We start from the raw sequence: 17,052 nt of genomic DNA, 5'->3' as shown, positions 1-17,052 counted from the left end.
AAAATCTAAATATTGAGAAAATCAATCATTCTAAAGTCTAAAAGTCTTAAATCAGACCATATGTGTGTGTGCCAGAGAAACACATTTCAACAGGCTCATATCGTTTCTAAGGAGCCAATCAGAGCAGCCGCTGAGTGATTGATTGATCAGCCGGCCAATCAGTGAGTTCCACAGAGGTCAGAAGGGCAAGGAGACACTTCCGATGAGATGAAGGACAGCGACTGCGACTCTAGTCATGACACACACAAGCGGTTTCCAATTTGACTGTCATCAGGATTTCAATAAAGGATCCTTCACGTCATCATGTAAATGTGCAAGTGTGTGTGTGAATGTGTGAAGTCTGCATTCATGAAGCTACATCCACATCAGGCTTCAGCGATGAAGACGTGAAAATAAATAAACTGAGATTCATACGGAAAACAACAGCAGTGAAAATACATTTATTTTTGATATAAATTCCCTGAAAACTTCTTAATATTTAAAGCAATTTTAAATGCATTTAGTTGAGGTATCTTGAGATCGTTTTATTTTAAAATAAGACAAAAAATAGTGATTCATAAAATGATTTCTGTGCACAATAACCTTGAATCAAGATCTTTTCAGACAGCTGTGGTGCAATGATAGTTTAAGAAGTTTATTTATTTTTATTTTTTAAAAATACCATGTTATTTTTTTTCAAGGTACTATTTATTATACGCTTTTTTTATTCTAATATGTATTCAAGAAAAGTTTAAATCACTAAATCCCTCTCTATAACTGTGTTCTACGTCAGTAGTTAATTTTCAAAATATGTTTTCCACATAATAATAATAATAATAATATCTTGATGGTATTTTGTGTTCATCATGATCAAATGTCATAGTATTTTTATGTTACTGTAATTAAAAAAAACAATTAAATACCTCTCAAATGTACTTTTATAATCCAATCGTCTTCAAATGCTAATTCATCACTTTGACTTTAAGCTCATTCCGTTAATATTCACAAAAAAAAAACCTGTTGTAAGATTAACTTCTCAAAAACTATTTTCATGTAGAAATTGCTAGTAAATATTTTTTTTCTTACAGTATAACCTTGTCATGATCTAAATGCTGCAGTAAATCCCTGCTGAGATCATGCACTTGAGAGATGATGAGTGAATGATCTGAAAGAGTTTGGCAGGTCGGGGTCAGATGATGATTTCACTCAAGAGATGAGAGGACTGAACATGAACAGCATGCGTGAGGCTTCGACCTGTTGCTGAGGAGAGAGAGCAGCAGATGTGTGTGTGTGTGTGTGTGTGTGTGTGTGTGCACCAGGCACCAGGTGCAGCTTTTGTTTTGCCTTCTTTTCTTTAACCCTCCCTCCCTCTCCTCCTGTCAAACTCCTATTTTCCTCTTTCCCTCTCCACAGGATCGTTTTATTTCTCGTCCAGAGCTCAGGGGACTTCATGGAGTTATATCAGTTATGTTTCTTCAACTTCAATTCTATAAATCAGACAATAGTTGGAATATAGAGCAGCTCGAGTTGTTTGAGTTTTGAGCGGCAAATCTGAGCACAGTTTGAGACGACACTGCATTTTTTAGTCTTTGCTTTTTGCATTTTTTTTTTTGCTTTTTGCTTTTTGTCAGAATTTAGACTTTGTATCACACAATTTGTTCTCTCAGTTGCAAGTTATTCATTGTGATGAAAAAGATGTAAACTAAAAGAAATTGTGAGATGTAGCCCTAAAATCTTTTTTTTTTTCTTTTTTTTTTCTTTTGAAATATAGGCCTAAACTTGCAATTCTGGAAAAAAAAGTCAGAATTCTCAAATATATATAATTTTTTAATTCTACGAAAAACTGTGAGATGGAAACGTCTGAGCGTAAAGGTCTTAATTGTGAGATATAAACTTGAAAATGTGAAAAAATATAACTCCTGACTTGTAATATAAATTGTGAGATGTAAATTTGTTATTCTATGAAAAAACTCTGAATTGTGAGACATAGACTCACTATGAATTGTGATATAAACGTGACACAAATTTTGACACAAAGTTGCAATTCTGAGAATTCACTGAATTGTGAATTCTAAACGTGTTAATTTATGACAAAGCAGCTGAATTGTGAGATAAAAACGAACAATTCTCACAAAAACTATGAGAAGAGATGATGCAAACCCCAAAGAGCACCACAACCACCACAAATTGCTACAAGTTTGATTGCAACATTGAATCATTGCTCAATTAATCAAGTCGGCGTCTGTCTGATTACACCATTAGCTGAATCTTATCCGTATATCTCTGGCATATCTCTGACCACTGACAAGCTACTAATAAATATATTGTAGAAACCAAACTTTTTTGTAAAGCTGCATTACAGCAATTTGTATCGTGAAAAGCATAAAAAAAAGTGAAGAACTCACAATAGCAACAAAAAAAGTCTAATTTGTGAGAAAAATCCACAATTGTCTTTTTAATATTTTTACTCCATGGAAGACATGAGCTTTGCTAGACGAGGAGCAGTTTTGGTCTCTGAGGAAGTGTGTTCTGCGGCGATGGGATCTGGACACAGGTGACTGTTGGAGACTCCAGCTGTCCTTCACACCCCCATCAGCTCCATATGGAGGAGGAACAGAAGGAGACGGAGGGGGAGGGAAGCAGAAACATCCGTCCCAGCTCTTTCTCTTTCTCTCTCTGTCTCACACACATGAGAATGAGTCGATATCTTAACCCTTTTGTGTCCGTGGCTGTGAGCAGCTCTGTGTGGGTTTGTTTTGCTGATGTGTGGCTGGAGGCGGTGCTCTTTAAATGATTTCTAAACACTCGGTTTGGCTGCACTGAAGCGCTTTTAATGGAAATTCATGGATCATTTTAAACAAAGACGGGCAGGCTTTTAAATAAACCCTTTGTGCCTCAATGTTTAACGTTTTTGGGGGGAGTAAAGCTCTTTCAGATGGGTTTGGATATATTCTCAGAGTCATGTATTCACAACCAATTCAACATCGTTTATGTTTTCATATGTTTTAGGAGAATTCATTAAGTGATATATGCATATCCGTGTTCTCATCTCTCATCATTTCTGACTTGGTTGAGTTACATTTCTTGATGATTCATGATAGGTTTTTTTTTTTTTTTTTAAATACCTTTGCAATTGCAAAAAAAGAAGTCTTGAGTTCTGAGATGTAAAAACACAATTTAGAGAAAATTTTGAAATAAACAAAATAAACAGAGAAAAAGAAGAAATTCATTAAAAAATGCCAGAATTTTAGTACAATTTTAATTAGAATTTGCAGAATTGCAATTTTATTATGCAATATCTGACACGGAATGCATCGTATTGACCAATCAGAGTCTGAAAGTGGACAAGAACTTATTTCAGTTGTTTTGCATGATGGCCTTTGTGATGATTATGTCTTCATTTCAAATTTACCTAAATATGCATAAACATAAATCAAACTAATATGCATTGATTCATAATGTGCATACTTTATGCATTTATACATAAACAAATAAAGCTAGTTGATTAAATGTTATATGTGGGATGCAGCTCAAAGTTTTTCAGCATCATGAGATGTGTCAGAAGACCAGTTAATATTGAGAGTGATGTTCAATAACAGCAGAATTAATTTTTCCTCTTTATTTGGAGGCGGTGTGTAACAGGTGGCAGTCGCTGCGCGTTTGCTGTTATCAGATCAATATTGATCCGCACAGATATCCTGGAGCTGTGCTAACAGACCTGTGTGTGTGTGTGTGTGTGTGTGTGTGTGTGTGTGTGTGTGACTGATAACTAAAGACTCCACACCTGCCTTGTGTCCCTCAAACCACCAAAAAGGACTCATTTAAGAGCTGGAAGTATCTACAGAATACACTTGATTTTTATAAACCTTAATTTATTCATTTCAGATATGCATAAATGTAAATGCATAAAATATGCATAATATGCAGGTTATTATATACAAATTAAAAATTTCGTTAAAAGCTGAAATAAAATATATTTTATTATTCCAGGACGGTTTCCTGCAATTAAGTCAAAGCAGTAAAAAAAAAAAAAAAAACTATACTAAACGTGAATGAAACCAATAGTAATATATGAAAAATAATAATAATAATAATGACAAAAGCACATAAAATTGCAAACTTAATTTTAAAATGTAAACTGAAAATATAACATTTAAATATTAACAAAAAGTATAATAGCATATCAATAATAATAAAATAACCGATGCATAAATGTTACTAAGGTTTTTTTGAGAATCATAACAATGCATTACAATTTATGCAATGTATAGTATTTATATTCAATACAATTTGATGACATGCATGAATGAATGAATTAATATTTTATACAGTGTTTACACCAACAACAAAAAAACAAGAGTGATTTAATTTAGTTCATAATCTCAAATCGACCAGATATTGGCTGCCTGATCAGTCTAGTCAATATTTTTGATATTGTATAATTAACTTTAGAGATTTTAGAGTCATAATTGATTATAAAAATTCATATTGTTCAAACGTAGCTTAACTCTTGTCGCTAGTGTTGTTTAAGCTGTCGTTCTCCGCTGGTGTGATGCTAATCTCTGCTAACAGACGGTGGATACGGGAGGCTTTGTGGACATCCTATGGTGTGGCACAAACCCAAATGGCTGGGCTTCCTGTTTCTCCCAGTGCTTCCCACATTCTACTTCCTGCCTCCTAGGAAGAAACCAGGTGTACATAGAAGGGAAAAAAGCTGGAATGTGATTTTTCTTTTTTTCAGTCAGGCATTAATAGGGGCAGCCCGAAGGACCCAGAGAAGGGCTCAGGTGTGTCCAAGTGTGTGTGTGTGTGTGAAAGTGTGTCACACCTGTGACTGCGCCGCTTTCGATTGGTGAGTTAAGACGATGGTTTTGTTGGAGTCTCACAATAAAAACCCAAAAATGAGATTCATTGCAATACATGAAATGAGCTTAAATTGCAAAATGCAATCCATTTGTCCCTCAAACACTGATTTGAAACATACACAGGACCAAACATGCAATAAATGTATAATAAAGAACACAACAAATAATAAAATGTAATAATATTTTTTTTACATCTTTTTTTTATCATTTAAAAATATTTTATATATTATACAGCAGGTTTTGTCTTTTTTAATATTTCTGCAATTTCTTTTATTAAACTGTTATTTTAGTATCAATTATTTACTTTTATAGTTTTAGATGTTATGTTTTCACAGTAATTGTAGTTAAAGTTTTAGTAAGTTTATTACGTGTTATCATTTTTATTAGTTTTTGCTTTTAAAAAAAAAATTATATTCACTTTTTTACAAATTTCGTATTAGTTTTGGTCATTTTAGTACTTCGACTTAATCTAATGAAAAAATGTATATTATATGATATAGTTTATTTTATTTTAAGTAACAGAAATGTTTTTTAAGGGTTTAGTTATATAGTTAAAACAAATAGAGACAAGAAAACAGAACGAAATAAACAGCATATTAACTTGAAAATGCTCTTGTTTTCACGACTGCGGTGGAACGTAGAAATGAAGCGCTATAACAATCCCATTAAAAGCCGCCTTACTCTTCATTGTTAAGTGGAGAGACCCGTTTAAAATCTATACTGCGAGAAACACATTCACTGCATCAGTTTCCCATGAATAAACGTTAAACAAAACACACTTTTCATCGAGAGAAGCCCCATGCATCTATGAAAAGTCGTCTGGTGAGAAGCGTTTCATGACCTTTGACAACTCGATCTGTGTGGGTCTATTAGCCGTCTTTGTTAAAGCATTTCCAGCGGTCTGATATACTCCAAATGAGGCGATGGCTTCTCTCACGGCTCTTGTAGAACAATAGCACCTCTGATCTACGACTTTTGGGCCTGGTGGTCCATTCACAGGAAGAGAGTATGCGTTTAGCTCTTGACGGCTTTTGTGAAGCCTAGTTAGAAAGCGTGAAATGGCCCGATTCTCCATTCTTAAGCGGGCTCAATGATCACCCTTTCTTTCCCGAGGACAAAACCTGGTTCATTTGCACTTCAGCTGTCGGGACTCACGCCTCTTAAACAGGGGCAGAAAACATCTGGTGTGCAGAAGGCTGTTCCCTCACAGCTCAAGATTAGACGAGGATCGGGCTCAATTGGATTGTCGAGGCACCTTTAAACATGAATTGCATATCAATGCATCGATTGCATATCAATGCACGAGACACAATGACCACATTTGCGTTTGCATCGTTTGCTCTAGTGCTTCTGGGAATGTTTCAGGTTGCAGATGCAAGAGGAATCTAGTTAAGAAACGAGATCAGAGATGTTCTGCAACCACGAATCCGCTGGGTTTTAATGGAAATCTCACAGAAATGTAAGTGATCTGGTCTCTCTGGTTTTCAGACAGTGCGGAGAAGAACGTTCCTGCCATGCCCGGTTCCCCAGTGGATGGAAAGACTCATTGCAGACCAACCGTCTCCGTCATGCCTCCTCTACCCTCCGTCAACCCCAGTGGACCTCGACCAGCAGCGTTCTCCACCACAGCATGTGAGACCCGCACACAAACATGCATGCTATCTGTACTGTGCAGTGTGTTGCATTGGCACTAGTGCGTCCCATAGGATGACATACTACCATTTATTCAATATGCATGCTGTGCACAGGATTTGAATTTATCTGCATGTTTGGAAATTCCTGAATAACCCTTTGCATTTGCAGTATGTAGTGTGCAGCTTGCAGTGTGCAATGCACAAAAGCGATTTCAGACATGTTTTTATGTGACAACAATGTAGCATATTTACTTGCATGCAATCATAAAATCCATTCCACATACAATTATTTTTTAAATATGAGGCAGTATATACTTAAAAATATTCGACATACATTCTGATTAAAGTTATTGGTTCAAATAAAACCGGTTCAGTTAGCTAAAGCTTACACAAACAGTAAATAGCCTAATGCATTTGTAACATTTGTAGTATGTAGTATGCAGTGTACTTGACTTCATTTCCACTGTGATTGATAAACCTAAAGTGATTACAGATAGATTTAATGAGGTCATGTGACAACGATGTAGCACTAGTTGTATAAGCAGTTATTTCTACTCCTATGATGAGGTTTTGATGCTTCTTCTTAGATTTTTTTGTGTAAATGCTGATGAATCAGAGAAAAGAAAAATCTAAAAAGTTAGTTAACATGTACACAAACAGAACATTTCTTTATGTATAGAATACCCGGAAAGCCTATTTGTCAAAATTGCAGTATGTAGCATGCAATTTACAGTATGCAATGTGTCATCCATTTCCAGGTTAACACAAACACAGTTGCCCTAATTCTGGCAGATAATCTCTGACCAGAGAAGAACAGTGCTTTAAATGCATGCTAGTGCATTTACATTTCATTATTTAGCATGCATTTGTGTGCAAAACAACTAGAATGAAAATAAAAAAAGTTTTCTACCCTACATTAGCAACTAACTGCAGTACAAAAATAGAAAGGAAAACCAGAGTAAATGTTTAAAATGAAAAGAGTGTTTTTGCTGAAACAGAGTTTTTATATATTATAACCATAAAAATAACACTTCACTATTTTTTTTTGAGCTTGCAGAAAAATCAAATACTTTTAAAAACCAATTGAAATAAGTTTAACTAGAAAGAAAAAAGCATGAAATTGAGCATAAATAGTAACATATATAAAAAAAGAAAGACAAAGTCACAAAAGTTAAATAAAATAAAAATAAAAAGTGGACAAAACTCTTGATTAATTATGTGTTTGCAGATAATCACTTACCGTATTCTGTGTTTCTGCAGTGACTAATGGGATCAATCATTCTCCGCCGATGCTCAACGCCATTCCCTCGCCGCCTCAGCGCTACAGCAACGGCCCTTCATCATCATCCTCCTCTTCTCTGGCCAATCAGCAGCTTCCAGCCACCTGCGGCGCGCGACAGCTGAGCAAACTCAAGCGCTTCCTCACAACCCTGCAGCAGTTCGGCAACGACATCTCGCCCGAGATCGGAGAGAGCGTCCGAAACCTGGTGCTGGCGCTGGTGGTGCGTCTCTCTCTCTCTCTCACACACACCTTCCACCAGCACCGATCGCTCAAATGTGAAGCAGAGTTAACAAGCCATGTGTTTCTCCCACAGAACAACACAGTCACCATCGAAGAGTTTCACTCCAGACTGCAAGAAGCTACAAACTTCCCCTTGAGACCCTTCGTCATTCCCTTCCTGAAGGTAAACGGCCAATAGTTGAGCATATGGTTAACCAAAACCAAAAATATTCAGACGTTTTTATTGAACTAAATGAACATAAATAGAATAAAAATAGAATATAAAATACGAGATGGAAACAATTCAAGTTCTACACCTAGAACTGAACTAAAAACATGAACTGTAGTCTATTACATTCTAAACATAAATTGAACATTAAAAAAAATAAAAATAATAATAACTTAAAAAAAATCTGTTTGAAAGCAGGAATATTGATTTGTTGATTTTAGCAAATTCAGAAAATATATTTAGGATGAAATTGATGTGAAGCTGCTCGAATTAGACAATTTTAACTTTTAAACTATTAAAACAATTTTGTTGCATAAAGCTGAATTAAAGTTTAAAATATACTGTACATTACGCAATATGAGATGCAAACACTAAATGCAGTTAAACTTACACTTAAAATCTGAAATCGATCTGAAAAACTATTTTTTTGTTGCACTAAATTACTAACTTGAAATAAATAAAAGATAAAAAGACATGAAACCTAAAAAGTAATGTTTAAAAAGAAAATAAAGCTATATTACAAATAATGAAAACGGTAGGTATATTGAAAATATAAAAAAATAATTAAATCGATAGCTGCAAGGTTTGATGATTTTATGACAACATTTGAAACATTTCTGTGATGAAAAACAGGCTTATTGTGATTAAAACATTTATTAAAAACATTGAGATAAAGTTGCAATTAATTAAAATGTAAATATGGGATAAAAACAAAACAAAACAAAAATGCTTACCATTAATAAACCAACTTAAATAAGTCTAAGTAGAAGAACTAAAATTACTCACCAGAAAAAAATTATAAAAATAAAATATAAAATAATTATAATTATAATAATAAAGAAAAATAGCACATTTCAAAATAACTAAAACGTAATCTAAAACTGAAAAACTAAACAAATATATATAAATATATAACTACTAAAATATCACTTAAAGTGGCTTGCATTTTGATCAGTGTGTGACTGGTACAACTAATTAAAAGCCATTTATATCATTTGATTTATAGCACAGAGATCACAGCAGCATTTATCAACGTTTAATTTAATAAAAATGCATTAAATGCTGGACTTGGAACTAAATTTCAGCTCAATTAATCACTAAACCATCAATGTTCAAATGCATTGAGTTTTCCAACAGAATCTTAAGCGTGCTTTACAAAGAGACGTATAAGTTATTTTCCCCTTCAGTCTGATATATGATTCATAAGTTCACATTAGTAATCAAACTCCTCACATGCTCGTCATCATGTAAGGAGCGCTGGCTCTGGTTTGTCTTCTCCGTGTTTCCATATGAAAGATTTATTGAGTATTTTGACGAGATGTTGGTGGAAGGAGCGAGCAGAACGTGCAGACGCTGAACAGACGCCGCGGCTCCTCTGACCTCTATCTCCACTCTTATCAGGAAAAATGCCAAAAATGTGCTGCTTGGACTTAAGGAAAAGCCCTGTAAAGTGGGTTTGATGGCTGACAGTGTGGCGTGAGTTCAGCTGATGTTTTGTTCTCCTGCAGGCGAACCTGCCTTTACTGCAGAGGGAGCTTTTGCACTGCGCTCGAGCCGCCAAACAGACTCCAGCGCAGTATCTGTCCCAACACGAACACCTCCTGCTCAGCACCAGCGTCCCGTCGCCAGCAGACTCCACCGAACTCCTGCTGGAGCCCAGCGAGAGCAGCAAACGCCACAGTCCTAACCGGTACGAGCACACACACACACACACACACACACACACACACACACACACACACATGCATGAGAAGTTAAAGCTCTCAAATAAAGTACAAGGGTGGTACTATAGTAAAGTTATGCTATCGGAGACCATTACTTTATATAAAAGGTTATTCATATGCCATGCTTTCCCCATTCAATGACAATAAAACACCAAAATGAATAACTGGAAATAATTTAAGGGCTAGATTTACGCGAAATGCTGTCAGGATTTACTACAGACACACAGTGAAGGATTAGCGCTGAAAAAGGCATGCACACAGTTATTTTTGCGCTTGATCTTATTGAATATGCATTTTTAGGAAATTCCCTTCTAGACGCAAAATTTATGGGATGGAGAGTATTAAACTGATTCATGCAATGAGATTTACTAACATACTGCAGCTAATTTAGGCCATTATTTAGCATGTCTTAAACCAGAATCTGTGTTCTTAAATGTGTGCATTGTCTGTAAATCACACGCAGAATTTTCTCCAAATTGATGATTTTATGGAATTGCTCTCTACGCAAACTTGCCCTGTTTAGTAAATCTGGTCCTAAAAACTAAAACTGACATAAATGGTAATATGCAAAAATAACTAATAAAACTGGCAACAGAACATAATAAAATTACTAACAATTAAACCAAAAACTGAAAACATAAAAATAAACTCTTAATTCAAAATATCAATATAAGTTTAATAGTATATTTATTATAAACTAAAATAAGTCTAGAAAAACCTTAAAAAAAAAAAAAATGTTTAAAACAATGTAAATTTTTTTACATTTTTAAAGCTTTCAGCCCTCAAGTTTTCGGTCCAAAAACATGGTATTTTCATGACCAAAAATTCCATTTTTAAAAAATTAGTTTAAAACACTATGTAAGGAAAATTACTTTATAAAATACCGTTGTATTGTCATTGTGCAGGGCCAGAAGTGTTATTAGGGGTTTGTTTCTTAACTATTTTTCATGATTTACTCCAGAAGTAAAGAGAATGGTTTTCACGAGCGTCCTCCCGCCTCCCTGGAGCCTCCTGCCAAACGAATCTGCACCATTAGCCCCGCCCCCCGACACAGCCCCGCCCACCCGCTGCAGCTCCCAGCCCAGATCCACCCGACTCCGCCCCCTCTGCAGCACTATGCGCTGGATGACATCAGCACACCTCACCTGTACAGAGAGCCACAGCGGATCCTGGAGCTGAAGGAGCGTCCGCGGCTGACAGGTAACACACGCCAGCACACCTTTAACATTCGTTACACACACTGGGGCTTTTCTCAGGCTTTTCTGACGTTTTCAGGCAGTAACGGAGGCTACCGTGAGGAACCTGTGGACCACAGACTGACGGAAAGAGAGTGGGCTGAAGAATGGAGACATCTGGATCATGTAAGACTGAGTTCATTAAAAATTAACAGTATTAAACGGTGAATATCACAAATCAACTATCAAGAATAAAATTAAAACTTTTTTTTTAAATAAAAGTTTTTAAATATTAATAAATACCATAATAGTACACTATTTCTGTACAATTTTTAGGTTCAAATCTTATTTAATTTTTACTTAATTTTTTTTTAATTTTAAATAAGTAGTTTTGCCAATTTTATTGTATTTTTTGTTTGTTTACTATTTCTTTTTAGGTGTAATTTATTTATATTTCAGTATTAGGAATTTTTAATTTATTTATAGATTTTTTAGCTTAATTGTAATCAAAGACACAATATTTGTAATTATTTTATTTAGCAACAACACAAACAGCACTGATTAAGCTGTTTTTAGTATTTCTGCATTTTTGAATTATATGATTTTAGAAAAAATAAGTACATTCTCTGATTAAAAACTCATTATCTTATTATTTCGAAAAATCTCATCCTTACTATTTTAATGCAAAACAAACATTATTTAAACTGAAGTATTTATTCATCCTAAAAAAAGTATTTGATACAATGCCTTTAATTTATGCTGATTTGAATAATTTTATTTCAGTTCTGAAAATGTAATCAGAATCATCACTGAGAAATACGAATTAGAAACATGAGAGTTTAGGAGGAAAGTGTGTTTAATTATCCTAAAAAAATAATGATAAATAAAAATCATAGTCATAAAATAAAACTTCATTTGTGAGATTCATCCAGTAACACATTTAGGATCAAAAAACAAACAAAAAAACATTTAGATCAAATAAAACCTTTTTGTAATTCACATAAAATATTATATTAAATAATATAAAATATTTTATTGACTAAATAATATATATAAATGTATACATTTTACTGTGTTTTATATGATTACAAAATTCTTACTGACAAATCAGCAAAACCTAGGATAGTGGCAAATTAATTTTTAAATTACAACTAATTTGTATTTGGGGTGAAATTAATTATCCTTTTAATATGTCATAAATGCATTTTTTTGTTTTGTTGTAAATATGTCTGATACGATTGTCACACTGAATGACATTTTAGCAGGTGTCTTCTTTAAATCAGGGAAAAATGTATGATATTTATTTTTTGCTTTGAAAATCAAACACAAAATTGCAATTAAGTTAAACAGAAAACTTTTAAAAAAATGTTGGGGAAAAAAAACAACAAAAGTTTAAAGCAAGCAGCCATATTTAATTGGCATTTTCTCTTAATCAGAGAGGATTCGGACTCCATTAAGATCCCTAATGTCATCAGGACATAACGTCTCCGTTCTTTCCATCAGAAAACGAGGGCTATGCACATAACCGAGTCGAAAACTGTCGTGTCTCTGCTTGTAGGTGCTGAACTGTATCGTGGACATGGTGGAGAAGACGCGGCGTTCGGTAAGCGTTCTGCGGCGCTGTCAGGAGTCCGACCGAGACGAGCTCAATTACTGGAGACGACGCTCCAACCCACACGACGAGGGACGCAAGAACGGATCGACCGCAGGGAACGTCCCGTTCTCCAAGACACTCAGCCCTCTGTCAGCTGAGGGAGTCAACTCAGGTGAGTCATTTGGGAGTTCAGAATCATTTCAAGTTTGATTCACCTGCTTTATACAAAGCAGCTTCACAGTATTAAACAGCTAAACAAAAGAATCAGTGATGCAAAATCTGCTGTAAGAAAACAGTGTCATTATTCAGTTCAGTGTTGATTCAGTTCAGTTCAATAACTGTGCATTTCATGAATGAATCAATTTAGCTGTAAACAGCTCTAAAGAAGACAATCATGTCATAATTCAGTTGATTTATGTCTAATGTTGATTCAGTTCAGTTCAATAACTGCATTCATTATGTAACAAGTTCAGTTCATCATCTCAAGTCATTTAATAGAAAATGAATCGATTATGAACCAGTTTGATTCAGCTATAAAGAAGCTCTACAGAAGACAATAACTTTATTATTCAGCTCGAGTCAAGTTTTGTTTTCATCCCATAGTTTCAGTGCAGTCACATTGATAACGTTACTGTATACTGAAGAGACAGTTCACCCAGTTGACGGTAGCCATTGACTTCCATGTTAAGGAGAAAAATACTGGGAGTCAATGGCTAACGAAGCTGTTTGGTCAAAGACATTCTTTAAAATATCATATTTTGTGCTTAAGTTAAAATATCATCTTTTGTGCTTAAAATATCATCTTTTGTGCTTAAGTTAAACTATCATCTTTTGTGCTTAAAATATCATCTTTTGTGCTTAAGTTAAACTATCATCTTTTGTGCTTAAAATATCATCTTTTGTACTTAAGTTAAAATATAATCTTTTGTGCTTAAGTTAAAATATCATCTTTTGTGCTTAAAATATTATCTTTTGTGCTTAAGTTAAAATATCATCTTTTGTGCTTAAGTTAAACTATCATCTTTTGTGCTTAAGTTAAAATATCATCTTTTGTGCTTAAAATATCATCTTTTGTGCTTAAGTTAAACTATCATCTTTTGTGCTTAAAATATCATCTTTTGTGCTTAAGTTAAACTATCATCTTTTGTGCTTAAAATATCATCTTTTGTGCTTAAGTTAAAATATCATCTTTTGTACTTAAGTTAAAATATAATCTTTTGTGCTTAAGTTAAAATATCATCTTTTGTGCTTAAAATATTATCTTTTGTGCTTAAGTTAAAATATCATCTTTTGTGCTTAAGTTAAACTATCATCTTTTGTGCTTAAAATATCATATTTTGTACTTAAGTTAAAATATCATCTTTTGTGCTTAAAATATCATATTTTGTACTTAAGTTAAAATATTATCTTTTGTGCTTAAAATATCATCTTTTTTGCTTAAGTTAAACTATCATCTTTTGTGCTTAAAATATCATATTTTGTACTTAAGTTAAAATATCATCTTTTGTGCTTCAAATATCATTTTTTGTGCTTAAAATATAATCTTTTGTGCTTAAGTTAAAATATTATATTTTGTGCTTAAAATATCATCTTTTGTGCTTAAGTTAAAATATCATTTTTTGTGCTTAAAATAAGAAGGGAACTCATACAGATTTGGAACAGCTTGAGGATGATAAATGGCAGAATTTTCATTTTTGTGTGAACAGTCCCTTTTAAGTGTCTTTTTAAGACCCAACTAGAAGACTACATTGTGTGTGTGTGTGTGAAAGAGCCTGCTGATGGAGCAGGTGTTGTGTATTTGAGTCCAAGCTGAGAGAGTATCATCTCAAGTGCTGTGGTCTCACCACCATCTGTGACCAAATGCTGCCCAAAACTCTCCAAGTGGCTCACGTGCCTCCATATCCGCCCCTCCTGCCTGCTTCTGAAGCGTTTCGATGCTCATGATGTATTTGTTTTTGTGTCCCGCAGACTCTCAGAGGGATCTTCCCCTGCGCTCCGGCTCTGGATATGTGCCTGATGAGATATGGAGGAAAGCCGGTAAGACCCTGGGAAACCTGTTTTCTCCCCTACCATCTCAGTCTTGTTTCTCATTCATCACATTTTCAGACTCAATGCTCTTTGGTGGATGCTGATGCTATAGGAAATAGCGTGGATGAAACCAAACGTTAATGCATGTGTGGTTTGATGTGCAGAGGAAGCGGTGAACGAGGTGAAGCGTCAGGCGATGGACGAGGTGCAGAAGGCCGTCGCCGATGCTGAGCAGAAAGCCTTCGAGATGATCACCGCCGAGAGAGCCAAGATGGAGAAAACCCTCGCCGATGCCAAGAGGAAAGCCACCGAAGACGCCATACAGGTCATCAACGAACAGGAGGACTCCAGCGAGGTGAGCGTGATGCTGCACGCACTGATATAGCAATGCATCATGAATATTTAAATCGGGTCATTGTTTTTTGGCTTCCTTTTTATGCAAATGAGGCTCATTATAATGCAAAGATTATAAAAAACATTATTTAAAACATTTTTTTACAGAAATCCTCAGACATGCATGCACATAACAAATATCACTATTAGAAGACACAATATTAAAAATGTTTATAAAAACATTACACATCAGCATTCCAAGGTTTGGGTTTTTATGTTAAGAATTTTTTTGCTCACCGAGGCTGCACTTATTTGATCACAAATACAGTAAAACCAAAATTTTAAAATATTATTAGAATTTAAATGACTGTTTTCTGTGTGAATCTCTGTTAAAGTGTAATTTATTTCTGTGATGCTCCGCTGTATTTCCAGCATCATTCCTCCAGTCTTCAGAGTCACATGATCTTCAGAAATCAGAATAATATGATGATTTACTGCTCTAGAAACATTTCTGATTATTATCAATGTTGAACATAGTTGTGCTGCTCAATATTTTTTGATAAAACTGTGATATATTTTTTTTTTTTAGGCTTCACAGATTAATAGAAAGTTCAAAAGAACAATATTTATTTGAAATAGAAATCTTGTATAACATTATAAATACCTTCACAGTCACTTTTAATAAATGTAATGCATCCTTAATGAATAAAAGTATTTATATATATATATATATATATATATATATATATATATATATATATATATATATATATATAATTAAATAAATAATTACTATTTTATATATATATATATATATATATATATATATATATATATATAGTTAAATAAATAATTACTATTTTATATATATATATATATATATATATATATATATATATATATATATATATATATATATAAATATATATAAATTAGAGCTGTTTTCAAAATATATTCTGTATATACACAGCACACACAGATATATTATAAAAACTAAACCTTTTATTTTGGAAGTGATTAATTGTTGCCCAGCACTTATATAGCACTAGTAGCACTAATACTTTACATATGTGTGTGTGTTTGTGTGTGTGTGTGTATGTGTGTGTGTGTGTGTGTCACTTTTAATCAGTTTAATATTTAATGTGTTTATTTGTCATTGCTTAAAAGTGTAGTGTTTCTATATTAATATAGTGCTGTTTATTTGTCTGTCTCCGGGTCTCAGTGCTGCTGGAACTGCGGTCGGAAGGCGAGCGAGACGTGCAGCGGCTGTAATGCGGCGCGATACTGCGGCTCCTTCTGTCAACACAAGGACTGGGAGCGACACCATCTCATCTGCAGCCCGGGACTCCAGACGCAGCCCAAATCCATGCCACGCATCCCGGCCAAAGCTCCGGAGAGTCCAGGCCTGGAGAAGAGCTCCAGAGCGTCCACCCCAGCCTCGTCCTCCTCCACGCCGGACGCCAGCGGACACTGAGAGCCACCACAGCGGGACAGTCACACACACTTTTACAGTTTATGGACCGGAGGACGTGTTTCGGCATCGCTTGGCATGACTCAACCAGTCATAAGGGTCATTTAAATAAATCATCTCTCCATTGATGTATGGTTTGTTATGATCGGACAATATTCGGCTGAGATACAACTATTTGAAAATCTGTAATCTGAGGGTGCCAAAAAAATAAATATTGAGAAAATCATCTTTAAAAGTTGTCCAAATTAATTCTTAGCAATGCATATTACAAATCAAAAATAAAGTTTTGATATATATATATATATATAGGATAAGAAATTTCCAAGATATCTTCATGGAACATGATCTTTGCTTAATATCCTAATGATTTTTGGCATAAATGAAAAATCGATAATTTTGACCCTTACAATGTATTTTTGGCTATTTTCTACTTCAGTGACTGCTTTTTTTGCTCCAGTGTCACACATATGGTGCAAATGTGATCTGTTTTACCCAAACAAACCGTTGTCAGTGTTTCGT

At 34.4% G+C, this 17,052-nt stretch overlaps 1 protein-coding gene across 4 annotated transcripts in view; it reads left to right on the top strand.

Annotated features, from left to right (window-relative positions):
• LOC113101909 (protein CBFA2T2-like) overlaps positions 1-16,745 on the top strand; it is a 37,315-nt gene extending 20,570 nt beyond the window's left edge. For 3 of the 4 annotated variants that reach the window (XM_026265698.1, XM_026265701.1, XM_026265700.1), the window contains exons 2-11: positions 6,333-6,476; positions 7,739-7,980; positions 8,074-8,163; positions 9,717-9,898; positions 10,894-11,132; positions 11,208-11,293; positions 12,666-12,873; positions 14,670-14,738; positions 14,894-15,084; positions 16,285-16,745. In XM_026265698.1, coding sequence (XP_026121483.1) covers positions 6,333-6,476; positions 7,739-7,980; positions 8,074-8,163; positions 9,717-9,898; positions 10,894-11,132; positions 11,208-11,293; positions 12,666-12,873; positions 14,670-14,738; positions 14,894-15,084; positions 16,285-16,536 — 1,703 coding nt within the window. In that variant the 3' untranslated portion in view covers positions 16,537-16,745. The remainder of the gene's footprint in view (positions 1-6,332; positions 6,477-7,738; positions 7,981-8,073; positions 8,164-9,716; positions 9,899-10,893; positions 11,133-11,207; positions 11,294-12,665; positions 12,874-14,669; positions 14,739-14,893; positions 15,085-16,284) is intronic. The other variant, XM_026265699.1, reaches the window with a different exon arrangement.
• Positions 16,746-17,052: the final 307 nt, after the last annotated feature.

The sequence above is a fragment of the Carassius auratus genome, chromosome 6 (assembly GCF_003368295.1).
Source record: "Carassius auratus strain Wakin chromosome 6, ASM336829v1, whole genome shotgun sequence".
NCBI lineage: Eukaryota > Metazoa > Chordata > Actinopteri > Cypriniformes > Cyprinidae > Carassius > Carassius auratus.
The sequence above is the reverse complement of the archived record's forward strand: the minus strand, read 5'-3'. Positions and strand labels throughout refer to the sequence as shown.